Consider the following 25910-nt stretch of genomic DNA (forward strand, 5'->3'; position numbering starts at 1 on the left):
TATATATATATATATATATATGTTTTAATGAGTATGTAGTGAAATTAGATAAGGAAAATAATTAAAAATGTAATTTAATATTATTGAATTAGAAAGTCTAAAGAACATAAATATAATAATTTTTTTTAATATAATTATTATTCTTAATAGTTATTTTATAATAAGTTATATATGTCATTTAATAATTTAAAATAAAGTGAGGTCGAGTAAGCCGAAATAATAATTTAAGGGTCATTTCAATAAAACTTTTTTCTTCGTTCTTTTGTTTTTTCTTGTCTGCTTCATCGTTCCACAGAATATATAAGAGTAAAGAGAGTTAGGGTTTCTGTTATTCTTTGAATTGAAGAAAAAGACAAAGTAGAATACAAGAGCGATTTGCAGCACAGCACCAGAGGTATGTATGCCGTTTCCTCTCCGTTGCTCTTTTTCTTTCGTGGGTACTTTCAATGGTGTCTAGAGAGCTGTTAAATTTCCTACAGAATTCAATTCTGTTCATTCTATATAGAATTGGATTGGAGATCGAGTTGATAAAGCAAACTAGATAATTGTTTTGCATTTTTCAAGCTTAGTGATTAGTATCTCATGTGGCTCTCTTTCATCAATTGATCTTTGAATTCATGTATTTTTAATCCCTTCCTCTTGTCGTATTGGTTGCTCTGTTGAAGAAGAACAATTGCCAATCCTTTCAATCTAGAATTAGGGCCCTGCTATTGACATGTTATAATATATGCAACAGTTGGTGAGTGCTTTTGTTTTGGGACATCATTTTCTAGGGATCAATGCCAAGTGAGAATGTGTGTTATTGATTATCTTGCTGTCGGCAGTTATACTGCAAAATCGGAATGTGGCAATAATTTGCGTACTGATTAGGTTTGGAACAACAAAATGTAGTTCAACATTTTAGCGGGTGTGCTAATACTCAACTCTGTTGAAAAATTGAGTAGGCATCTTCTTGTTCTTACTGTGTAGTTTAGATATACTGTTTCTCTTGTTCAATTTTATTGGGTTTTTATCGGGTTGCTTTTCTTCATTTCTTTTATTTGATTAGGGGTTTAGTTCTTTACTGTTTGATAGGGTTCATTAAGTTTTGTGGAAGGTGTTGTGAATCAATTGGATAGTACTTATCATGGTACTAGTTTCCTGCTATATGTGTGCAGAAGAAATCTTTTCTCCGTGATGCTTGAATTCCGCACTTTTGATTAGTATCCTTAAATTGTTTGCAACCTAAATAAACTTCTCTTTTGATACCCAGAAAGCCCCAGAAACCTCTGCAGTCTTTCCAGTATGCAGCTGACCGTAGAATTCGGGTAATTAACTTCTTCTTTTTTATCTACCATTTCTCAATATTTTATAATGCTTCATTGTTATGAGCTGTAAACTGCTCTGGGTTCTTCAATTCTCAAGATATCTCTAGTGTTATATTGATATTGCAAAAGTGAAGTTGCTTTTGAGTCTACAATGAATAAAAGAAATTGCTACTTCCTCCTTTTTTCTTTTCTTTTTTCCTTTTTTTCATGAAAAGCAAGGCAAGAACCTAGCTGTGTTGGCATTTGTAATCAATTCAAAGTTTCAAACTCTTTTGGCCATGAATTAATTTCAGATTTACTTATTTAAGAGTATGTTATCTCATATTTAGAGCTCATGATGAATATAATACTGTTTTTGGACTCTGACGATTATTTTCAGAATATGCTTTTGCATGTCACTTTGGTGGTTATCTTTTCGTGGAAGTTACCTCGTAGTTTTTCTTTTGGGGGTTCCTTAACTTCTATGAAATTCAACTGTAATCGTAGATATATGGCATCCAGTATGAGAACTTGACGCCCTTGATGACTTAATGCTTTCTAGTTAACATTTACCATTGGTTGAGGTCTGCAAGAAAGTAGAATGGTTTCTTTTCACATTTTCTTAGGCTTCAAAAGTATTGGAAAATGGCGTTACTTTACTCTAAACTCTAATGACACAGCATGAGAAAAACCCTGCAATCATGCAGACCTATAGTTGCCTATTTGATTTAAATTCATATAAGGCTGTAAATATCTATGATTCATTTACAAAGTATCCAGAGTTTGAGTTTCTTGCAACTTGTCCTTGTTCATTGTTAGTATGTAATAATCATATGTTTCAACCTTGTGCGTCATGGACCTGAGGGAAATCAAATTTGCTTTATGCAGTGGAGGATTAGAGCTTCTTTGTAACTCTGTCAAGATTCATAATGTCAATGTAGAACTGCAAAAGGCAGCAGAAAAGGTAACATTCTGTTTTTTTTTTTTTTTTTTTTTTGTTAAGGCTGAAAATATTGAATTGTGAAGCTGATTTGTCCGGTTGGTATGTACGTCATTGGTTTGACTTAACTTGATTTCCTTTTGTTCTTCTCAGTTAACCATGAAAGATTTACTGGCTTGGATTCGTACTAATTTGATCAAGGAGAGGCCTGAAATGTTTATGAAAGGAGATTCTGTGTAAGTGAAAATTTGCTTCCAGACTCAATTTTGGTTTGTATGCGTGCGTCAAACATTAAAATATGCAATAAAACTGGACTAAGCATGCGGTTAATGGTTTTGATGGAAAAGCCGAGTAGACAATTTTGCACGGACCATACTGAAGGCCTTTGGTTTGTGTTGCAGGAGACCTGGTGTTCTAGCCCTTGTGAATGATTGTGATTGGGAGCTGACTGGTCAACTTGATACAACACTAGAGGAGAAGGATGTGGTTGTTTTCATTTCAACCTTGCACGGCGGATAGTATCTATATCGCTGTTGTATCTCTAGCTTACGAAGGCATACCTTACTAACCAGCCAACCATCTTCAAACCTATCTGTCCCTGAATGTATTCAGCTTTGTGATCCATCCCCAGATTGTGGTGATAACAAAAGCTGATCTTGAAGAATGATTATTCCTGTTAAATACTTTTACTATATTGAATCCTGTCCTATAGATCGTGCATTAAAACTATGACATTTCAAGAGATTTTGAGATTTTGGAAGTTGTATGTTGAGTACGTTAAACGAGTTCAACATGGAAGTAAATTATTCACAACGTACTACTGCTGGTAACCGTTTTGTTCCCCAACTACCAGTAACCATTTTTGTTCTTGAACTGCTACTTAAGCTGTGTTCTTGGCTCTGTTTCTGTATGAACTGTGTCATTTTTGCTATATTGGTACTTGATAATGTAATTGTACCACTTCCTAATTTATTTCTGCTATATTTGTACTTGATAATGTAATTGTACCACTTCCTAATTTATATCTGCAATGCGCTACCTATAGGTAATATATTTCTGCTGTTGTTTCATTGTGTATACTGCTACCGAATTTGTATATCTCAGACTAGCAGTGGAAATAAATTATGCTATATTTCATATCTCCATGGGGATCAGGGTGAGTTTTCTGTAAACTAATATTTGCTTGCCTTTTATTTTATTCATTTCACGTTTTTGTTTGGTTTCTTTTATCTCTACTGGGAAACAAGTTCTACTCGTACTAAGATCAACTTTTTCTGCATACAAGTACCAGATTAACACTTGACTTGTACAATTTATTTATTTCAAGCCAAACACTGGCTAGAAGCTAAAGGTGCACAATCTTTCTCTAGAAAACTAAGCCAATCCAAATTTGATTATTAACCAACCATCTCACTCCTACCTTATCCATCCCTTGCTTTATCCTATCCCATACAAACTCTCATTCATTTCCCATCCACTCTTTCCCACTTGGACAAACCTAATAATTCAAGCACCACCACAAAAAAAGAGGTCAGGCACAACATTCCTTCACTACACAGGTTCCTATAATTATCATTTCCTTCAATTTCATCACCACCCTTAAATCTATTTTCAGTGTTCAAATCTTTCTACTCTAATTTTTTTTCTTCCCAGAAATTTCACAATGGCAACAGCCTCAGCAACAGTCTCACCAGCAATGTTCACCACCACTACCACAGTGGCCAAGTCTATGAGGAAACCATCGAACAATGTGCATTACATTTCAGGAGTCAATTCCTTTTCTGGACTCAAAGCTCACAATAGTGTGGCCACTCTTGGTCTTCCTCAGTGTACTCATCAATCCTTTGCTAAGATTGTGAGCTCCTTAAGAACTCCATCGCAGAACAAGGGCAGAGGTGGAGGTGCACTATCATCTACCTGCAATGCAGTTGGTGAGATTTTCAAGATTGCAGCAATCATGAATGGACTCACTCTTGTTGGAGTTGCAGTTGGATTTGTACTTCTCCGAATCGAAGCATCTGTGGAGGAGGCAGATGAGTGAAAATTTCAGAGGCCTACCCTTGAGTTGGTTTTCTGTTGTTTGCCATCACTGCCGCTGGCAATCTAATACTTCATTTGATGTAGAAATAATTTTTCTGTTATTGAATTGAGTTGGATATCTAATATGTAATAAACAGAATTAATGTAATTTTTGGGTTACTCAACATATTAAAGATAATATGGATGACATTTTATTGATACTAAGAATCTGATCCTACCACTTTATTATAGTTCGCAGGATAAAAGATAATTCATAACATAAGACAAGAAGCAAATGAAGTAGATTTTTGCTCATTCTGGTTTATATATGCTTGCATCTTGTGATTAAAATGGTGAAGTTGCTATTTTAAACTTGAGATGCTCCATTAGCTTTCTTGCAATTCAAGAATTCGAGACTGAACATAAACCCACAAGGCTCTTTCTTTTTTCTCTGTCTAGGGTTTTCATTACCTCATTGTTTCTGGCTCTTGTTTTTCAATTTGTTGCAGGATGGCCTTCAAGGATAAGGATATCCAAGAATGGAAATCCCACAATCACTGTAAGAACCCAGCTCTGGCCGGTTTCAATTCAATTTGTGTTTGGTCCTTCTTTGAGAAAATTTTCTTATACGTACTCCTAATTTCAGTTTCATGAGACTCATGTTCATTGAGTCTTTAGAATGGGTTATTTTGACATCAATTAAAGTTCTCCACTTTCCTTTTGGAAACAACTTGGATAGGATAACCTTGTAGTCGTAGAGATAGAAGCTACTAATAAGTAACTCTTTAACTTCTGGATTATGCAGGAAAGCTTTAGGTGTCCCAGTTAAAGGCAAGGACTCTTAATTGCACAATGTTCTGCCTCATGTTTGATTGAAATCGGAGCTTCTCCTAGCATTTCTGGGAACCCATTTGATCCCATTCTGTGAGATTCTAAGGGTGATTGACATGCCAGAAACATCACATACTGCTGTCTCAAATTTGATGCACAAGTTGGTGGTGGCAGATTGGACCGTGTTACAACAAAGCTGGCACGCCATTGCATTTCTAGCACCCTTTCTGGCTCTGTTTTTCTTTGCTGTTCATTGTAAGAATAGTGATGTCACGGTAACCAAAAATTCTGTGGGGAAGTTCCCATATGTCATAGCGTATGCTCCCACAGAGCCAATTCTCCCATCCCAACCGAAAGTTGATCCCACCTTTAGGGGGTGTGGATGTAACCCCTGTTATCTTGTTTGGATTGATTAGTTTCCTCAATGAGATATTAATAGGTCCACAAGGGTTACTTGTGCTTCTGATATAGGAGGATGATATATAGTCAAGAATGTGTTTAATTTCTTTTCTGTGCTATATCTGAGAAGTACTTTCTTGGGTAGAGTGTGAATAATAAAGTTCATCATGGCATTGCTGTTCTATTTTTGTCTAGTGCTTTTATAGCTGAATATGATTGAAATATGGCAATGACAATTTCAATGAAAAAAAATGAACTGGTACTAAGGAACACAGTCTGAGAACTGTTATCGAAAATGTAAATCGAAGCGACGATTTTATCCTTAACAGAATGTCATTGTTAACAATGACCCATACAAGTACAGAAAAATGCTGTCGAACTTTGGACTACAACCCAGAAAGCTTTTGAAACTTAAAAGCAAACTAGGAACAGGGTCATGTATATCAATTCAGAGCACACAAGAAAAGTTCAAATGTCTGGAGGAGGTAAAATATGGTCACTAATACTGACACATCCTTGCATCCGCTTCTATGCTTGCATCCCCGACGTCCATGCTTGAATAACTGCATCAAGGGTGAACAAATGGATCGTATATGATAGATAGGCAGCTAGTGCTTGAAGAACTAGTGTATCAAGGTTGAACGTAAGTAGCAGGCATGCATGTAGCTAGTCTAAAGCTAAATCCAAATCGAGGAGTGAAAACCACACAACAAGGAACAAATACCCGTTATAACGGTATTATTATGAAACAATAAATCAATAGAAAATTAGTAATCTCAGCTGAATGGTGCAGGTATGGAATCATGTAGATAGTTTAGCATGAAGTTTCACAACTCAAGTAATCCATGCTCTAGAGAATCTAAGTCGATCATTTTCAGTCTAATTCATTTATATATTTCTCTTCAGATTTTAGTTTAGTGGATGGCCAAACCGAATCTGTGAAGGCCACTAACAGCTTGCTGTTGAAAAACATAAAATAGATGTTCAAGACTATAAAGAGATATTTTTGTTTTTTTTTTTTTTAGGGAAAGAGATATTTTTGTTTAACTAGTATCGAAAAATTTACTTCTTTGTTACCAAATAAACAATGATTACTTCTTTATAAGATTGCTATTGGGGCTAGTAGTCCTGACATGCAGCATGCTATGAACAATATATATTACGAGTGAAGGAACCATAACGAGTAAGTGTAGCGTAGAAGCTACAATGTCATATGACGATTTTGAGATTGATTTGTTCCAGCAGATCACCAAGGAAGACCTGCACGCTGATTTGGTTTCTACTTTCCCATATGCTAGATTTTACCTCTTTTTCAACTAGAATGGTTGTATGCATCTTTCGGACAACAGACAGGTTTTGGAGCTTTCTTTGCTCTGAATTTGGTGCTTATTGTCATGCATCTAGTTAACTCAGTCTATACTCTATAGCTTCTTCTTAGTTTTATTGGAAGTAGACCTTGTAAGGAACTCAAGTGGTATTCCCTGCATTCGGAACAGGCTAGCTAGTCTTTCACTGAACTTTTAAATGAGCAGAATTCCCCAAGAGTTGGCACTTTCTTGTGTGGCAACATAATGTGGATGGTGTGTAGTTGTCATCAGGTCCTTCTTTTCCCAAGAGTCTGGAACAGGGTACTAGGAAATTTTCGGATTTGCTGAGAATTTGAGAAGTGACTGAATAAGCTGTGACTCTTTACTTGGAGACTTGGTGTACTGGAAGTTAATTCATTTTCTTGAAGTGAGATTCATAATTTGTTTTTTGATGCGAAAAGACTATGATTTAAAGCTGGAAGCCTCTAGGGCATCCAAGAGTTTACAACATCAAAGTGGAGAGCATTAGACGCACTTCTCGGTAAAGAAGTGGACCATTAAAAACCATCTATACAGCTATGGCCTAGATTTGCTACAGCATCAACAACAAAGTTCGCCTCCCTGAATACATGATGGAAGGTAATAACCTCAAAGTTGGAAGCTATCTATCGTATGTCTTGGATAATCTTCTGGATCCTCCAAGGGGGGTGGATTCTACCCTTCACAGCATCAATGACTAGTTTTGAGTCGCCTTCAGCTTGTATGTGTGTAAGACCTCGTTGTCTTGCTATCAGCAAGCTGTTTCTTAGAGCAATTGCTTCCGCAATGGGGACCGTGGTAGTGCCAAATCATTTAGTTGCCACAGCAAGTGGTTCACCATTTTGGTTTCTGATAACAAAACCACCTGCAGCAAAACTTTGTAATTTTGAGCCATCAAGATAGGGTGCTTTTCTTCTAGCCATCAAGCTTCCTTGATATTTTCAGTAAGAGCTCCTTGGCATTAGGTGGATCTTTCCAAAAAATCAATTATGTATACCTAGGTACTTACTAATAGTAGATTTCTACTTGATATTGAGGATATTGACAATGTTCTATTTCAGGTTACTAGGAACATTGGGTGAGAAATAAAGAGAGGATTTATGGAAATTAATTTTTTGTCCAGAAGCTAATGAAAAATTATTAAGAACATCCAGCATACCTTTGGCAACTTTTTTTGTTGCTTTCCTAAAAATGAGACAATCATCAACAAACGTGAGGTTAGAAATTCTAAAGCCAAGAGGGGAAGAAAGAATACCAACCTGAGATTATGACTGTTTGCCAAGCCATTTAAGTGTCTAATAAGTGGTTCTGTTAGCGAGAATAACTCATTGGCTAAAATCAAGCCATAACTTAGCATCAGCTTCTAACTTAGCTTCAGTTTCTGATTCACTGTCTATTTGTTGTAAATGCATATCAGTTTCTGATTTGCTCTACATCTGTTGTAATTGTAATTTAATCTCTCTGTAACAGTAGCATTTGTGTTGCTATATAACTTGTAAACTTGTAATGAGTAAGGTAACGAAAACCACTTTCTACAGGTTCCATAGCCAATATAAAAATGTAGGGAGAAAGAGGATCACCTTGTCTTATTCCTCTTGTGGGAGTGAATTTTCGTTCTGCATGTCCATTGACCAATATAGAGAAGGAGACTGTGGTAACGCACTGCATTATTTTGTTAATCCAAGTCACATTGAAACCAAACCGCTGAAGACAACTAGCAATGTAATCCCAGTTAATAAAATGGACTAACTACTATTTAGTCCCTGAAGTATGCATTCGTTCTCGTTTGAGTCCCTGCCTTTCTAATTTAATCCCAAAAGTCCCTGAACTCACAATTTTTAATCCAACCGGTTCATTCCCTCCATTTCCTCTGGTTGCTCGATGACGTGTCAGTTATGTACTTGCCAGCTCAGTGCTACATAAGACACCGATTGTGTAAAGTGACGAAAATGCCCATGGCCTCAGTTTCTTCCAAAATTTGACTACAAACACTCAAAGAAAATCAAACTAAGAGGGATTTCCTCAATTCAAACGAGACCAGCCAAATCAAACCCAACCAACACAAAAACAAAAAAAAACAAAAACAAGAAGAAGAAAACCAGAGGAGCTGTAAAAGCTTACGATGCGATTGTCCTTGTTGAGGTAAGGCAGAGTGTCAGAGATGCTAATGTGGAGGGGGGCGAGCGGAGCTCTCATGACTCCAAGGAAGAGTCTTAGATCAGACCTTCGGTTGTCCTGCGCCACTGAACTCACTGAAGGAGTCCGAGAGAGTGCTCTTCCACTAGCCCAGACTCGACTCGACCCGCTTCAACACCCAGATTTCCCCGCCGTCCTGATGTGGACCCTCCATGATTGTCTTGAGGCTCCTAGATCTCCCGATCAACTACTCCGGTTGCGACACAAGCTAGCCGTGGCCGCTACCGTAGTTGTGGCTGTGCTGCTTCTTTCGACGGAGAAGACCCAACATAGGGGAGCAGGAGCAGACGGGGCTGGTGGGGCAGGAGAGAGAGGGGCTGAGGCTGCGAACCACCTCGTCTTTAAGAGCAGAGAAGAACCCTTGCTTCTTCTCCATTTCTGGAGAGTCGGTTTCAGACTTTAGCTTGATTCTTTCCTCCTGACCCGGTTTCTTGGTTGAAAGGGGAAATGGATTTGTGAGAGGAAATGGTGTAGGAGGTATTGTTCAGATAAGTGATACCCAATGTTAGGTGGTTATGAAGGCCAGTGAAAGAGGCAGAGGTCGTGGGTGCCCAGAGAAAATGTCTAGGTATTCGCCGTGACGGCGCGTGGGCTATTTTTGGGCATCGCCGGATGACGGAGAGGCTGCCAGTGGATCGTCGGAGGCCACTGAGCACGATGGTGGTTGAAGAGAGAGAGAAACCCATATCTATTTTCTCTCTCCTCAAGTTCTCTTACGCTAGGTCTGAAAAGTACTGTAATAGAGCCCATGGGCATTTTTGTCACTTTACATAATCGGTGTCTTATGTGGCGCTGAGCAGGCAAGTACATAACTGACACGTCATTGAGCAACCAGAGGAAATGGAGGGAATGGACCGGTTGGATTGAAAATTTTGAGTTCAGGGACTTTTGAAATTAAATTAGAAAGACAGGGACTGAAACGAGGACGAAGGAATACTTCAGCGACTAAACAGTAATTTGCCCTAATAAAATCATAGGCTTTTTCAAGATCTAACTTGATAGCCATTGTTCTAGTTTTACCTTTCCTTTTCTAGAAATCTGAGAAAATTTCATAGGCAATAAGAATATTGTCTTGGATAGCATGACCTGGAGCAAAGGCTCCTTGGTTTTTAGATATACATTTATGCAACAAAGGTCTTAGTCTTTTGACTAAGATTTTGGTAATTAATTTGTAGGAGACATTACATAAACTAATAGGTCGAAAATCATAAACCCCTTTAGGGTTATCCACTTTTGGGATTAAAGCTATATTGGTATGGTTAATCAGATCTAGTAGCATATCATTTTGGAAAAAGGAAGTAATCATTGGTATGACAGTATTTTTTACCTCATCCAGCAATTATGGTAAAAGCTGGCATGGACGCCGTCCGGTCCTGGAGGCTTGAGCGGTCCTATTGACTTAACAACAACCTAGATTTCTTCCTCTCTAAGTAGTTGCAAAAGAACATCATTATCTACTTGAGTAATGCATGGTTCAATAATATCAATAAAACTGTGTAAAGCAATGGAACTGGGAGTAGTATCCCTTTAAAATCTTTTCCTAAAATCATGAATAAGTAAGTTAGCTATCTCTTGTTCAGCGGTACGTAATCCAGATGTTCGCCTGAGCTTGCAATCGAGTGATAGTATTCACTCGTTCCTGATGTTCGCCTGAGCTTGGAAAAACTTAGTATTCCTGTCCCCTAAGTTAAGCCAGTTTGCTCTGACTTTTTGTACCAAGAAAGTTTCTTCATCCTTAAAATAAGATAAGCTCTTTGGTAGGTGTGCTACTTGTGGATGTGTTACTCATGTAGGCCTCCCATGCTCGGGTCTAACTTTGGAGGTGGATGACAATAAGGCAGAATGCACCGTTTTAGGTGCTTAGATGGTGGAGGAATCAATTGCACCGACATTGCAGATGGTTGACATCTCGACATCTACATCTGGTACAACATCAACTAGCAAATACTAGGGCTAGGTTTTCAACCTCTAGTCAAAACTTAGTTTATTGCACTTCTGTTCCAAGTCAAATGCCGGAACATTTGCTCCACAACCATGCAGCTTTGTTACAACGTCCTCGCCGTCAGGAACATATTCGTAAGCTGGCAGAGATGATGATCATTCTTGAAAGGCTAGCAGGTAATAAGAGGCGAAGTAGAGAGGAGGAAGGTGTTTCTATCTCCCCTAAAAAACTGAAATTAAGCCTTGCTGTGGGAGTGTGGGGAAGAAAAACTTGAACTTGGAACTGAAGAATTTGGGACTGGTACTAGTGGTGTAGAATGAGGAAAATAATGGCCAGTTGAAAAGAAAGCGAGTTATACCTACAGGTAGCAAAAACAAGCTACCATATGGTGAAAAAAAAAGAAGGCAACAAAGGTTGAGGAGAGACCAAGGGCAGCTAAGAAACAACATACTATTGCCAAAGCTTGACAAGGTTGATGCAGCTTCAAGCTCCAACTCGAAAGGGAAGGAGCTGGTTCTTTATTAGTTTTATTAATTATTTTTCTTTCAAGCTTTGTGAGAGTTTCGTGAAGCTTCTATAAGTCTTCTATGACGTTTCTAGTTTCATGTTTGTACCATAATTACGTACCTGGCAAGCAAGGACCAGTTGAATGATTTCTTTTTCGTAGAAGGCGAGGTTTTGATCATTTTTGTATAGGCTTACTAAACATGAGCGTACCAAAAGATTGTAATAGTTTGTTATAGCTTAGATAGGGCAGTCTTTTGCTTTGACTTTCTTATGTAAGCTTTGTAGACTATAACCATTTGGTTGTTGAACTAATGAATTTCAACTGCTATTTCAACAAAAAAATTGATTTTCTCTTTTTTGTTAGAGCTTCAACCAAAAAAGAGAAAAGGGAGTGTGAATTTCATTCTCCATTTAAATTATAAAATAAGAAGTAAGAAACCTCATAATTGAAAGAGATAGCTCCATGATGCGTGGAAGAAAGAGAGCGAACCCTAGCGCTCGAGAAACCGATGGAGCAGTCTCCCCTCGCCTCAGGTATAGTAGGCCGATCTGGCCTCTGGTGCGTTCGTGGCCAATGGTTGCGAGAATCTTGGTTTGGATCTCGAGGTTGTTTTCCGGGGAATGTTGGCGGCAGGGTCTGGAGGATCTTCGATCTCTTTGGTTCTAGTTGGTTGAGCAGAGTGTGGGTCGTTGCGCGCGATCGGCGGTATGGTGGGTTGGAGTTCGGAGGCTGAACTGGTTTTGACGTTGGTGGGCTTCGTTAGTGCTCCGGCGAGCCGTGGTCGAGGATTGCTGCAACAGACTTGGTTGCTGCTCGACTGGTTGATGTGGAAAGGTCTGCTGTTGGAGAACATGACGGCGGCGGAGGCAAAGGTGCAGAATAGCACGACGTCTCCTTCCTTGTTGGCTATTGTTAATGCTCAAGTCCGGCGGTAGCCGATTCCTTACTTAACGTGGGTCCAGTGGGCGGACCGCTACTCCTAGGATTAGGTGATTCCTGTTAGCTGCAACACGATAGACAGGGCGTCAGAGAGAGACCGCGTTGGGCGGTCTTCACTTCTCCGATGCCTAAGTCAGTCACTGTATATGCGCAGCATAACAATAAATGAGTAGTAATTGTGTAATTAATGAGGAGAGAGGAGAGAACCTTTTATAGGTGAGGAAGAGGTTGATCTTCTTCTTGTTTCCGATGTGGGACTGATGTGCTTCGATTCCAAGCGTCAGGAGCTTCTGATGCTATCTTGACTCGGCGCGTGGCGGCGCGTCAGCGGTGATCTGGGTGCGATCTGGGGCTCGAGCGGTAGCCCACCTGGCCGTGACTTCCCAGGTCATCCCCCTGGTGAGAGTCGGTACCTCTGGCGGTACAATGAGCGTTGCTCATTATAGCTAATTATGCTCGTTCTAGCACATGTAGGTACAAGTCCCCCAAGTCCCCAGTCAAGGAGGGCAATCTTGGTTGGGGAGTTGATCGGCGGTGTGAAGCGTTACTTCCGCTAGACTTGCAACAGCATAATTAGCGTCAGTGCATTGTCAACCATGGATTTACTGAGCAAACGCTTTATACCCTTTCAGGTGGGCCCCTGCCAGGCCCGCCAGGGAGTCCCCCACTCCCTAGCCAAGACGGACCTCTGGATGGTCGGCAAATTGTTTGTTGAGGGGAAGCTGCGCGGAGCAGAAGGTGTTGGGTAGTGAGCCCAATCTTAGTACCCAAGTGGCGGGGGTCAACGTACCTGATCAGGGTCGTCGTAGACTGTTGACAAGTCCCCGTGTCCCGTAGGGACTATCTGACCGTAACGCCGCGGTGGCGGTCGTTGTCAGAATGAGGCGTAGCCTCGGGATCCGCCGCTGGATGTAGCAGGAAACAGCGTCGGGTAGATGTGTTCGGCGGTGGTTACTGAGCGGAACTGCCCTCAGCAACGCACGGGGTTTGCAAGATGGAGAGGGTTCTGCCGGCAGTGCCATGTATAGCCGAGGCTGCCCTTGTCAAGTGGAAGTCTAGCGGGAATTCGCTCAGCGGACTTCGATACTTGGAAGATGACAAGTGAGAAGTTCCGCTAGCGGGGTTTCGCTGAGCGGACTTCGATACTTGGAAGATGACAAGTGAGAAGTTCCGCTAGCGGGGTTCCGCTCAGCGGACTTCGATACTTGGAAGATGACAAGTGAGAAGTTCCGCTAGCGGGGTTTCGCTTAGCAGACTTCGATACTTGGAGCCTTTCGCCCAAAAGTTGTGGCTTCTGTTGGACGCTTCGCCTGATGGTAGTGGACACGTGGCAAACCCCTAAAGGGTTAGCGTGCGGAGGCGTGCCTCCTTCGCCGAGCCGTCTCCTCGCCATTAATGTCCAGTAATGATGGATTTCGTAACCGAGGCGACGCCTCGGTTAATCCGGAGAGTAACTGCAGCTGTGGGACACGCGTACGGCTGGCAGTCGATGTCGTTTTTTTAAACGGACGGCGTGGGATTGTTTAACGTTGACATAAAAGGGGGGGAAGGTCTCATATTTGGCACTGCTCTAAACTTTGAACTGTGCCCTCGTCGTCTTCAAGTGTTCTGTGTCTGAGATCGGAGAAGAAAGGTGAGGCAATATCGGCGAGTTCTCGTACGTGGAAGAACAGATGATCTCCGGCTGCGAAGAGTAGTGTGCGCACTGCTGTCAGAGGCTCCACTGTCAAGGTTGGTAATCTGGCCTTTTTCCTGTTTGATTGGGTGTCTGCCTCGTTGGATTTCTGGGTTTTTCTGTGATATGTTCTTTGTCAACATACTGTGAGGGTGTGAGTGGGTTTGGGGAAGGGTGGTTGTGATTGACAATTGGGGTTGTTAGGGCTTTTCTAGATGGTCGAATCTGGGTTTTAGTTGGTTTGTTCTTGTTTTGGCATTTTCTGGGTTGAGTGTTGTTGATGTTCTTGGGCACTAACTGATATAGGGATAGGTTAGATCCTGTGTGAGCTAACTGATTTGGGTTTTAGGGTTTTGGGATGGCCGACGTCATAGAGATCTCGAGCAGTGAGGATTCCGGATCTAAAGTGTCGTTCAGCGTGGCGGATAGAAATTTTATTGACTCGTTGCGTCCATCTGCCCGTGCAGGAACCTTACTGCCAGAACCGCTAAAAGTTGAGCCGCTACAGACCATTCCGTGGGACGTAGATATGGGTCATGCATCGCGTCCGGAGAGTTCTAGGTCGGGGGAGTCTGCCGCTGCGCATACCTTGCATGAAGAGCGGCTAGAAAGTAATAGTGCCGCCAGCGGTTCCGCTGGCCGGGGAGGTGGAACGGGGGAGGATACCGAGTCTGCATGGGTGTTCGAGGACGACACCCCCGTTGACGAGGTGGGAGGTGGGATGACAGCGGTTGCCGTTAACCGGCTGAAGCGGGTGGTCCTGCTGCCTGGCGCGGTGAAGCTGCGTCCGCCGACGGTAGAGGAGAAAGCTTTGATTCTGCCAGTAGGCCATGCCGCGGTGCACGAGGCTATATTTCGCGAGGGAGTGACCCTTCCGCTGGTGCCCAACCTTCAGATTCTGCTGTGCGAGTTCGGCATCGCCTTTGGGCAAGTGTGCCCCAACATGTGGCGGTTACTGCTGTCGCTGAACTCGTTGTGGCGGTTGTCTGGTTGCGAAGGACCGACCGTGTCGGAGGTGTTGCACTTCTATGAACTGGTGTACGTGAAGCGCCAGGGTTGTAGAGGGCAAGTAAACCTCAGCCGTCGGCAAGGAGCGCCCAAGCTGATCGAAAACCTGCGGGACTCAATGTCGTACTGGCGGGGCTCGTTTTGCATTGCCACAGCGGGATGGGAGTACCAGGCGGGGGCTAACGAGGGGGAGCCGTCGTTTAGAATTAAGTCAGAATTTCAGCCCATCCGAGGTTGTTTGTTGTTTCCGCTGAACACGACTGGCGTGGTTTCTGTTTTTTTTTACTCTACTAATGATGACCTGTTTGTGCAGCGAGGTTGCGGTACAACTTAACTCGTGAGGAAGAGTGCCGGGTAGCACGCATCAGAGGTTGCTGGCGGAATCGCAACTTGCTGGACTTCCGTCTCCTCAGCGGGTGGGAGTTGTTGGTAGCTTAACAATTGACGGGCGCCGTTGGTAAGTAATCTTAGCTGTATCGTACCTTTGGTGAGGTTGTCCCATGCTAACTGGGCTGCCACTAATTTTTGCAGAGACTCCGCCGGGAAACAAGGCTATCCGTGACGACTTTGCAAAAGCCATGGACCGCGCTGAAATCGACAACTTCCTTGAAGCCATGTATGCTTCCGGGATGGAGGCACAAAAGACGGTGGTGGACCCAGAGACACTGGCGCTGAGCCAGTCAGAGGTTCCTGTGGTGCTGCCAATGCCACACCACTCCCATCTTGGTAGTGATGGGCTGCCCGCCGTTCAGGCGAGGACCGACGGGGCGAGTGAAGCGGCGCCGAGGAAAGAGAGGGCGTCGGCCCTGCGGCGCGGTGTGGCGAAGAAAGTGGTGCGCCCCACCGAGGGTGTTACCATAGCGGGGTTGGCGCCGCTGGCGGGGGGTTCGAGGCCTGCTGTTGCTGGGAGCACGAGGGTGCTCTAGCGAAAAGGTGGCCAGCCGGACTCCGGTGGGGAAGAGGAGGAAGTAGAGGTAACGGGGGCCCGAGAGCAGCCCAAGAAGTCGAGGCAGGCTCCGCCCGGGGCTGTTGCGGACGTGGCGAAAGAGGTGGGTGCGAGCGGCCTGGACTCATTTGCTGCCTACGCCGAGTTCCTCAACGACGGTGAGCGGGACTTCCTGTATCGCCTCTGCGAGCAGCTGGGGTTCGGCGGTTTGGAGGGAATTGTTCGGTCGACCGCCGTCAGCGAGTCGCCCTTCAGCACAGCCTTTGGGCACGTCGCCGTTGGGCTTCACGAGATGTTCCAGGCGGCGTCCAAGCAGCCCCTGGTTGAGCGGGAGCTGAGGGAGGAGGTGGCGGGCCTCCAGAGGGACTTGGGGAAGACCCAGGAGAAGTTGGCTGACGTCGAGCGACGTTTGACAAAGGCCGACTGCGATGCGGCGGATGCCAGGGGCAAGCTGAACATTGCCATTGAGCGGCACCTGGATCAAAATGAGCGGTACTCCAAGCTGGAGCAGGATATGTCTCTGGTGCGGGACCGGGTGACCGCAAAGGAGAAGAAAATTGAGATCCTTCAGCGGGAGTCCGCCGCTAAACAAGCGGAAATCAAGCGGCTGGAGGGTGAAGTCGCTCGCTTGGAGGCTGAGGGAAGCCGTGCTGCGGCTGCCGCTGTTGAATCGTATAAGCAGTCGGCGGAGCACAAGAAGGCGCTGAACGACGCAGCTAAGGCCGGTGCCCTAGCCAATGTGGAGATGTTGCGGCAGAAGGGCGCCATTGACTGGGCGAAAGCGGCAATGCCGGTCGTGCAGCCAAGTAAGGAAGCGTCGTCGACAACAAGTACCGCTCCCACTGCCGTACCTGGTCCCGGAGTCCGCTCGGGTAGCGGGGAGAGTGGCGAGCCTCCAGTAGGTGACTCCCAGCGGACGCCTACGCAGTCTGAGGAGTCCTGCCCTGTGTTCTTGGCGGCCCACACCCGGGCGGATGGCACATTAGAGACTCCCAGTCCCACAGCCCGAGGGTCCGACCAGACGAGCCGCTCCCATCCTCCGCAGGCCGCCGGTGGAATTGCTGAAGGTAGCGGGGCTGACCCGACCAACCCTGCCGACCCCGCCAACCCCTAAAGAGGAGTATTTTTTTTTTGTAGCCGCTGAGGCATAAATGATGTAATTCTGTTTGAGATAAATGAAATTTGTTGGCACCCAAATTCCTAGTGTTTCTTTTTATTTGTGATAATGTGTGTGCCGCTAGAGGTCTTGATACTTGCTTTTGGTCATGAATGAAACATTAAAGGAATTAAAATTGGTCCAAGTGCACAATGTAGCCGACGTAGTCCGCTGACTGGCGTTGCCAGTTGCCCTCAGTGCTAGACTTGGTAACAATGGTTTGAATAATTCCTCGTTTCATTGATAGCTGTCTGAACAGCGTTTACAAAAGCGGGGTCGTACCCGTTGGGTAGCTTCTCTTAGCTAAATATTGAACAAAAATTTAGCTAAGTCAAGATGCTCTTGGGTATCGGTATGACTATTTGTAGTAATACCGAAGGTGTTCGGTATTCCAAGGGTGGGTCGTTGTGACGCCATCCTTGTCCATTAAGTAGAAGGTGCCCGGGCTAACGACCTCTACAATTTTGTATGGACCTTCCCAAGTTGGGCGGAGTTTCGTTGGCGGGGGTATAACTTCTTTCATTACCCAGTCCCCCAATTGGAGGTTGCGGGCTTTGACCCTGGCGTTGTAGAAACGTGATACCCGCCGCTTATTCTGGAGATTGCGCAAATGGGCTGCGTCTCGCTTTTCTTCTAGTAAATCTCTGTCGAGGTTAACGCCGTCGCTGTTGGTCTCGGGGCAGTAGCCTTCGACCCTAGCGGTTTGGGCCTGGGCTCACTCGTGGGCTGATGAGGCAGGGGCAAGATCTGATTTAGGCTTAGGCCTTTGGGCTTGGGCTCAAGTCCAGGTAGTCTGGGCCCTAATTTATTAGGGTAGTGAGCCTGTGTGAGGTTGGATTAACTTCTATGAGTCTTCTATGACGTTTCTAGTATCTTGCTTGTACCACAATTGCGTAATTGGCAAATAGGGAGTAGTTGAATGATTTCTTTTCCGTAGGAGGCGAGGTTTTTTCATTCTTATATAGACTCGCTTAAATGTGAGCGTCCTAGAGATTTTAATGATCTGCTCTAGCTTAGATAGTTTAGTTCGGATTTTCTTGCTGAATTTTGCTTATGTAAGTTATGGTAGACTCTAGTTTATTGACTGTTGATCTAATGAAATTAACTTCTATTTCAAAAAAGAAACCTCATAATCGAGTAGAGTAAACCGAAGACGGCATCAAAGATTTTCTAGACCCCTTCCCAACAAAAAAAATAAAAAAAAACCAACGCTTCTATGACTTCATTTTCGGTAGTACCATCATGCCACATGTACCAATGGAAGCACATACAGGGGTAAATAGGGCTATTTGGGTATCACATCATATTAAATAATCAAATGCATATCTGAAATATATTATACAATTCTTAATTCTTATTCGGTAGCTGTACCATCCATGTATTTCAACTGCCCTAATCATTACGAAAGGCTTTTTCCCGTCATTTTTCAAAAGCAGCAATTTTGTTACTTTGTTTTTTCCTTTCACCAGTGGTAGTTGTACACGGCAAACAATATAGTCAATTGACTATGCGAACAATATAATGTAATAATAAAGAGGAGCGGTTATGTTCACTTAATTAATTAGTTGATTATCTACGCAATTCGTGCTTAGCTGCCAACATATTTGAATCTAACGCTAGAAAATAATAAAGTAGTTTGAATGAGTTTAATTACTTCTTTACCGTTGGGATTGACATCCCACAATTGAGCATAATAGTAAATAATCAACTGAGTAGGTCATCTTCTTTTCAAAAAAAAAAAATTGATAATATCGATTTCTGACGTTGATGTGAGACTCACATTTGTTCTGACGCCCATCATTCTCTTATATCTGTTCTAATCAAGCAAACGTGTAATATCGCGGGTAGTGATTTCTTTTCTTATTATAAAACTAACCGGAGCGTTAGTGCTACAAATTTGAATCCCAGAAAGAAATGGCAAAGTGGTAGTTAAGTGTGAAAGTTGATGGCTAATGTTGGAGAAAATGTGTTGAATCTGAAAAGTGGGGAGCAGTGTCCAAAAAAGAAGGTTCGCTGAGCAAAAAGAGAGTTAAGTTAGTTAGTGGTTGCAGCTAGCAATAGCACACACCCCCCCCCTCAAAACAAGGAAGCAAAGAAAGAAAGGGGTCTCAGAGCTCAAGTCAGGCTCAGAGTGTGTCGGCCTCATAAAAAGCGAAGTGAAAAGACGACGTAGAGGTGAAGGAAACCCATTGCTTTTCAATTTTGAGATGATGATGGTGGTGGTGATGGTGAATTGGGTTTTGGGCATTCAATCAGAGCTCTAGTCGAAAGCAGAAGAAAATGGAGCAGATCCAGTTCAATCCTCCAGGTCTCTCTCTCTCTCTCCCTCTTTTGTCCTTTTTACCTCTTTCATTTCATATATGATTTAGTTGATTGTTAGGCCGAAATTTGCGAATACCCAAAACCACAAAATGTGTTGTTTTTGTTGTTGTCGGCTGAAATGCGAGGATTTGTTTTGACATGTTATACTAGATCCCTTTCTTCTTCTTTTTTTTTTCTGGGCTAGATTTCTGTGATTTGCTATATGAAATTGAACGATGAATGCCGGAATAACTTGGGGTGAATATTCTCAAACGATGGGTTCTGCTTAAGATTTAATTCAAATGAAGAGGAAGATTAGAATAAAAAAAAACACAATCCGAAGAAAATGGACATAGGATTGTTGGGTTAAATGGTTGAGATTGTTGTTGAGCATGTGCTAGGTTGGTCGTTAGGATCTACTAATTTAGACTAAACTCACTGCTTTGGATTTTGAAAAATGCAGGGCTACTGAACAAGGTGCTGATGAAACAGTTGCTTTTGCTTTGTTGTGTGATATCTGTCGCTCATGCCAATGTACCCTATGATTTACACAAAGCGCCCTCAGTATCTTCGACAAGTGCACCTTTGGCAGCACCTCCTATGCCAAATCTTCCTTTGCCAGCCAGGTTGCAACATTTCGTGCCGCGTGGTGCTCCCATGGCATTTTCACCTGCTCCTCTAAATGGCCCCTTGATAACTGCTGCTAATCCACCGACAACTTCTCAATTGTCAAAGCCACCAAAGAGCAGTGGCTTAGCACCTCCTCTTGCTGGCTTTAAGAGTATTGCTCCTCAGTCTATTGCTGGTTCAATTCCTCCTGGTTTAGATAAGCCACCAATCTCTCCATCCAGTTCCAGTAAGTTACACTTTTGATTCTGTTCTTATTTTTTCGCCCTTTTCTTGTTTTATGAATTGAACCATCTCGGATGAATACTTTGCAATGAAAGAAGATGAATAATCATTAATATTCTTATCTCTGATCCTTTATTCCTTTTATATATGTATAACTATATATTAACCTATTTAGATAGATGCTGTGTATGGAATCAGTTCGGAATTATATATATCCACAGGCTTAATTTGGATATACAGTGGAGATATGCAAGAACAAAAATTGTTATTAGAAACATTCCTCAAATACTTTTATGGGAACTTTTATAGAATAAGATTATCATTTTTTTGGTTTTGTTTTTCAAGAAAAAAGAGGCTTATTTTATTTTTATTTTTTTCATTACAGAAGGTGGATATGGAATCCACAGATTAATAAAAGAACCTAGTCTTTGAGAGACTAGCAAAGAGTACACCCCAAAAACACAGCCAAACAAGCCTCATGCACTACAGCTAACAAGTTCAGCATAGTAGAAAAAAGGGAATGGTCCCTAAAGGAAGTAGTAACTGAGGTCCATAGAGCGGACCAGAACCACACCTAATCCCATAGACTAGATCTTCTACTCCCATCCTGCTATATTCTCAAAATTTCTTATGTTACGCTCCATCAGAACCCAAATAAAACTGCCATCATTAATCAGTCCCAGAGGTTACATACACTTGGTCCTTCTCAGAAGAAAAGAAAAAGAAAAAAAGAAAAAAAGGGACCACAATATTGGGCTGATAACCTACCCTGTTATATAGTCCAATCATATGAACTTTCAATTGTTTAGGTCTCCTATCAATGATCACTCCAACAAAATATCATCCTGAAAAGAAACCTTTCAGACATTTGATTATGATCATTCTAGTGTTTATTATAAACATTCTTTGTGTTTGTTTTTATACAGTTAAGTCAATCTTTTGTGAGGATGATTCATGAATAAGAACTTAAAAGAATGATCAAATTATTGGAGCACATTGGTAGTGGATTCCGCAAGTAGTCCATTTTAAGTACTTGAAAACTGTCATCCCATATCTATGTGGTCATCCTATATCTATATATATCCCGGCATGTACAATTTGGAGCAGATTGTTGCAATATGTTGGAGGTTTGGACAAAACCTGTCACCTTGTGTAGACTGAGGACTTATATGGGGCAAAACAAGGCTGTTACACTTTGAAGATGTGAAGCTTTGACCTCTAAGAATGTGTTTAGAGCTGGATGGAGGATGCATTTACACTATTTGGGACAATTTGGATAACAAGGAGAAAACAATTATTGGGTCTCTGCACTGTTTCTGTAGCACTTCTGGTGCAACACATGTTTGGTTGGGAATCTTGAGTTGATGTAATTATTCTAATCACTCATTGGATTTTGTTGTTTCTTGATAAACTTCTCATCCATCTTTCAGTGCATCCTTTAGGATGGAGTATGGTGGATGTGGTTTCTGTTTGGGACTGTTTGGATAGAAAAGAGCAAATGACTCTTTCACAGCAGGATCTAGGAGGTGCTTTCTATCTGGAAGAGTGAACTATCTAGCCTTACTTTGGGCCTCTTTGTCGAAGCATTTCGGGGTATTCCTGGCCTTGACTGATGTGATTTAGGCATTTTTGTTTTTGTTTATTGTTTTTTAAATATATTTTTATGGACTTCTTGACCATCGTTCATTGCGTCTTTTCCTTCTATTTTACAAGAGTGTATGCATATAATAACGCTCTTTACATGTGATGATGCCCTAGACTTTCTACTACATTTCATGGGAATGTTTATGATATCAGCAACCAGATGCAATGTAATTGGCTAACTTTGATGCTGACAAGGGTGTTTTTCTTTTTATTTCAGACTGTTGCAAACAGAATATGGTACTGAGACGAGGAAGTCGGGGTTGCAATTGTGTTTATCCCATAAAGCTTGACATTCTCCTGTTAAATGTTTCAACAAATCCTAATTGGAAGCTCTTTCTTGACGACTTTGCTAAGCAGCTTGGTCTGGAAGTTTCTCAAATAGAGCTGATTAACTTTTATGTACTCAACTATGCAAGATTAAATATTTCAATGGATATTACTCCACATTCAGGGGTCAGTTTCTCTGCCAGTGATGCATCTGCAATAAACTCTTCTCTTGTCATGCACAAGGTTAATTTAGACCCTTCATTAGTGGGTAATTACAAACTCCTCAATATCACTTGGTTTAAGCCTCCACCTCCTTCTCAAGGTAATTATGTCTTGACCCTTACATCTTTTATTCCCTGAGTCTTCTGGTATTTACATGTTTGCGATATGGTGGGAAAGTGGAAAATTATATGGTGAAAGCGGTAGTCATGAGACAACTTTTTTGTTTTGATTGTAGATTTAACTTTAACTGGTTTGATAGTCTTAGATATAATTAATCTCAACATTGAGGTAGCGGTGTGTTTGCTTCTACTGTATATATATTGTTTAAGCTGTGACGGGAAGTTAACCATGCTGTATGGATATTAACATCCTTTTTTCTTCTGTTATTTTTTTTTTCCTTAAAGCTCCTGTTGCGACATCACCATTGGAAACCCCACCAAAACCATCACCAGCTCTTACATCCACAAGTGCTTCAAATAAAGGGAAACATTCAAATTGGATTCATATTATTGGTATTGGTGCTGGCATACTGTTCCTTGCCATTATATCTGTGCTTATACTTTGTTTATGCATATTCCGTAAAGAGAAGATTAAAGCATCTCCTGCAGAAACAGGTACTTTTTTCAATTACAGATTTGTACGTGTTTTTGTGTTCTATCTTTGTTGGCTGCAATCTATATATACTATTCTGACCCAAACCATAACTGACTACTGCTAGGAATTATTATACCAACCAACTTTTAATTTCACTTCTAGACTTTGCAGTCACGAAAATATCGTAGTCCTGCAATAATAAGTTACTGCAACTTAAACAGTAAAGTTTTAATGTAAAAAAATGCCTCGCCAGTATAAACAAATGATGTTGTATGTGTGTATAATTTATGGACGTAGTTATAATTAGTTGCATTGCATATTCAATGATTTGAATATTATATATGGAAGAGAGGAATTGAGAATTTTTAAGAGGCAATCTTGCTCTTCTATTGTCACTCTAAAGTTGATTTTTGATACTGTTAAGAGCATTCTTTATTCTTTTGGCTTGAAGACCTGAGCTGCTAATAGTGTTATTGCTGCTAAGTGGGATATACGAATATATCTCTTGGTTGAGTTTCTTATTATTATTTTTTCTGTTGTTATCCTTGCAGTTGGGGTTTTTCTAGCTCTTGTTCTAGGTTGTTTTTCTAGTTGTAAGATGTTTCTAGCTCTTGCTGTTGGTTGAGTTACTTGTTGTATCTTGTTGTTTGGGATTTGTCCTGCTTTCGGTTAACAAAAATATTTAAATACCAGAAAATAATTAGCAGACGAACAAATTACAAGACATTTGATGAAAAAAGTAACGGAGTTTTGTATATGGCTCTTCTGCATGGTGATTAGAGGTTTACTTTCATGAAATTTTTTCGAGTCGTTTGTTTCATGTTCTCTTTGATACATTGTTTAATTATTTTTCAGCACCAGAGAAACAGAGGACTGTTGACACAGTTCTACCAGTAGGATCTCTACCCCACCCTAGCAGCACTCGGTTTCTGGCATATGAAGAACTTAAACAAGCAACGAACAACTTTGAATCTGCAAGTATACTTGGAGAGGGTGGGTTTGGCAGGGTTTTCAAGGGTGTTTTAAGTGATGGTACAGCTGTAGCAATTAAAAGACTTACTAATGGAGGGCAACAGGGTGACAAGGAGTTCTTGGTGGAGGTTGAGATGCTTAGCAGGCTGCATCATCGTAATCTTGTGAAGCTTATCGGTTACTATAGCAGTCGTGACTCCTCACAAAACTTACTTTGCTATGAGCTTGTGCCAAATGGAAGCTTGGAGGCTTGGCTCCATGGTAATTGTTTGAATCACATGCTCTTCCAGTGTAGAGATTTAAAATCAAATCAATGTAGGCTAAGATGACAACACAAAGAGAACATTCTATAGCTTCATATATATATATATATATATATATATATATATTTTAAGCATTGCTAACTGTAATATCTCTCCCACAGGTCCCCTGGGAGTGAATTGTCGTTTGGATTGGGACACCAGAATGAAGATTGCACTTGATGCTGCCAGAGGACTTGCTTACCTGCACGAGGACTCACAACCTTGTGTTATTCACAGAGATTTTAAAGCATCCAATATATTGCTGGAGAATGATTTTCATGCCAAAGTTGCTGATTTTGGCCTGGCTAAACAGGCACCTGAAGGCAGAGCAAATTACCTTTCTACTCGGGTGATGGGGACATTTGGGTAGGTCTTTAATTCACAATACACACCCCCCTCCCGCCTCTCCTCCTCTCTCCCCTCCCTCTCTCCCTCCCTAGCTTGTTATTTCTACTATTTCAAATGGCACTATATATGTTTTTTTTTTTTAATTTTTATGTACAGGTATGTTGCTCCAGAGTACGCCATGACTGGACACCTACTAGTTAAAAGTGATGTTTACAGCTATGGGGTCGTCCTTCTCGAATTACTTACTGGAAGAAGGCCTGTAGATATGTCGCAGCCATCTGGGCAGGAGAATCTTGTCACTTGGGTTAGTATTATTTATAAATCAACCCCTCATTTATCTGTTTCTAAGTGTTCATGATGTTAAGGGACAAAGGTGAAAGCTCATATTCTTTACGGAAAAGTAAAGGGAAAGGAAAAAATCACTGAAATGTTTGTTTGTACTTTAGAAGCACAAAGTGATGTTCATTTCGTATTTTTCTTTTATTATCTCGGATGGGAAACTGAGACAAGTGGATTTTGTTTCTTTCAGGCAAGGCCAATTCTTAGAGACAAGGATCGGCTGGAAGAGCTTGCTGATCCTAGTCTTGGAGCAAAGTACCCAATGGAAGATTTTGTAAGAGTTTGCACCATTGCAGCAGCTTGTGTTGCTCCTGAGGCAAGCCAACGCCCCACAATGGGTGAAGTGGTACAGTCACTGAAGATGGTTCAAAGGATCACTGAATATCAGGATTCTGCGTTAACCTCTTCCACCGCCAGACCCAATCATAGGTCATCAACTACCTTTGAGTCTGATGTATCATCCTCGATGTTCTCTTCTGGTCCATACTCTGGTCTAAGTGCGTTTGATAATGACAACATCTCCCGGACAGCATTTTTTTCTGAAGATCTTCATGAAGGACGATGAATACAAGTCTACGTTATGTTCAGAACACACTCGACTGTTTGGTATAGCAGTTTAGGAGCAGTCCCCTCGTGAAGGGGATATAGAGATTCATTCTTGGAGTAATGTATAGGTTTTGTAATTGTGATTCTTGACGAAGGGAGGAACGGGTGTCCTTTTGTAGTCCATTGTGTGGGGAAACCATTGTCTAAGTTTTTCCGAAGGCAATGGTTTGTCACATGTTGGGATGAAATTTTGTACATAACTTGTAAGCTTATTTTATGAAATTGGGGTTAATGTTTCGTATCTATTTACATGTATGTTGGCTTTCAATTGG

General features: G+C 41.8%; 3 protein-coding genes across 4 annotated transcripts; all 3 read left to right on the forward strand.

Moving 5' to 3' along the window:
• Positions 1-251: 251 nt before the first annotated feature.
• Positions 252-3215, forward strand: LOC112193167 (ubiquitin-related modifier 1 homolog 2). The gene is made up of 5 exons (XM_024333236.2): positions 252-394; positions 1253-1307; positions 2175-2250; positions 2380-2462; positions 2628-3215. The coding sequence occupies exons 2-5, from the start codon at positions 1285-1287 to the stop codon at positions 2743-2745; spliced, it is 300 nt and encodes a 99-aa protein (XP_024189004.1). The 5' UTR covers positions 252-394; positions 1253-1284; the 3' UTR covers positions 2746-3215.
• Positions 3216-3627: 412 nt separating this feature from the next.
• On the forward strand, positions 3628-4470 carry LOC112193166. 2 transcript variants are annotated; one of them, XM_024333234.2, is made up of 2 exons: positions 3628-3785; positions 3880-4470. In XM_024333234.2, the coding sequence occupies exon 2, from the start codon at positions 3890-3892 to the stop codon at positions 4265-4267; it is 378 nt and encodes a 125-aa protein (XP_024189002.1). In that variant the 5' UTR covers positions 3628-3785; positions 3880-3889; the 3' UTR covers positions 4268-4470. The 2 variants fall into 2 exon arrangements, with proteins under 2 accessions (XP_024189002.1, XP_024189003.1); XM_024333235.2 differs by having other exon boundaries at positions 3654-3756.
• A 14710-nt stretch (positions 4471-19180) lies between these two features.
• On the forward strand, positions 19181-25879 carry LOC112192056 (proline-rich receptor-like protein kinase PERK3). The gene is made up of 8 exons (XM_024331574.2): positions 19181-19499; positions 19956-20348; positions 22206-22577; positions 22882-23091; positions 23927-24304; positions 24468-24711; positions 24850-24997; positions 25223-25879. Exons 1-8 carry the CDS (start codon positions 19472-19474, stop codon positions 25595-25597), a joined length of 2148 nt encoding a protein of 715 aa, XP_024187342.1. The 5' UTR covers positions 19181-19471; the 3' UTR covers positions 25598-25879.
• The last annotated feature ends 31 nt before the right edge of the window (positions 25880-25910 follow it).

The sequence above is a fragment of the Rosa chinensis genome, chromosome 3, assembly GCF_002994745.2.
Source record: "Rosa chinensis cultivar Old Blush chromosome 3, RchiOBHm-V2, whole genome shotgun sequence".
NCBI classification, from domain to species: domain Eukaryota; kingdom Viridiplantae; phylum Streptophyta; class Magnoliopsida; order Rosales; family Rosaceae; genus Rosa; species Rosa chinensis.

Bases quoted from the DNA above. Each gene is read 5' to 3' on its own strand.
- LOC112193167 (XM_024333236.2), top strand. From the start codon at position 1,285: ATGCAGCTGACCGTAGAATTCGG. The intron at 1,308-2,174 runs GTAATTAACTTC...TGCTTTATGCAG, and splicing joins CAGCTGACCGTAGAATTCGG to TGGAGGATTAGAGCTTCTTT. The intron at 2,463-2,627 runs GTAAGTGAAAAT...TTTGTGTTGCAG, and splicing joins TTTATGAAAGGAGATTCTGT to GAGACCTGGTGTTCTAGCCC.
- LOC112193166 (XM_024333234.2), top strand. From the start codon at position 3,890: ATGGCAACAGCCTCAGCAACAGTCTCACCAGCAATGTTCACCACCACT.
- LOC112192056 (XM_024331574.2), top strand. From the start codon at position 19,472: ATGGAGCAGATCCAGTTCAATCCTCCAG. The intron at 23,092-23,926 runs GTACTTTTTTCA...ATTATTTTTCAG, and splicing joins AGCATCTCCTGCAGAAACAG to CACCAGAGAAACAGAGGACT. The intron at 24,712-24,849 runs GTAGGTCTTTAA...TTTTATGTACAG, and splicing joins CGGGTGATGGGGACATTTGG to GTATGTTGCTCCAGAGTACG.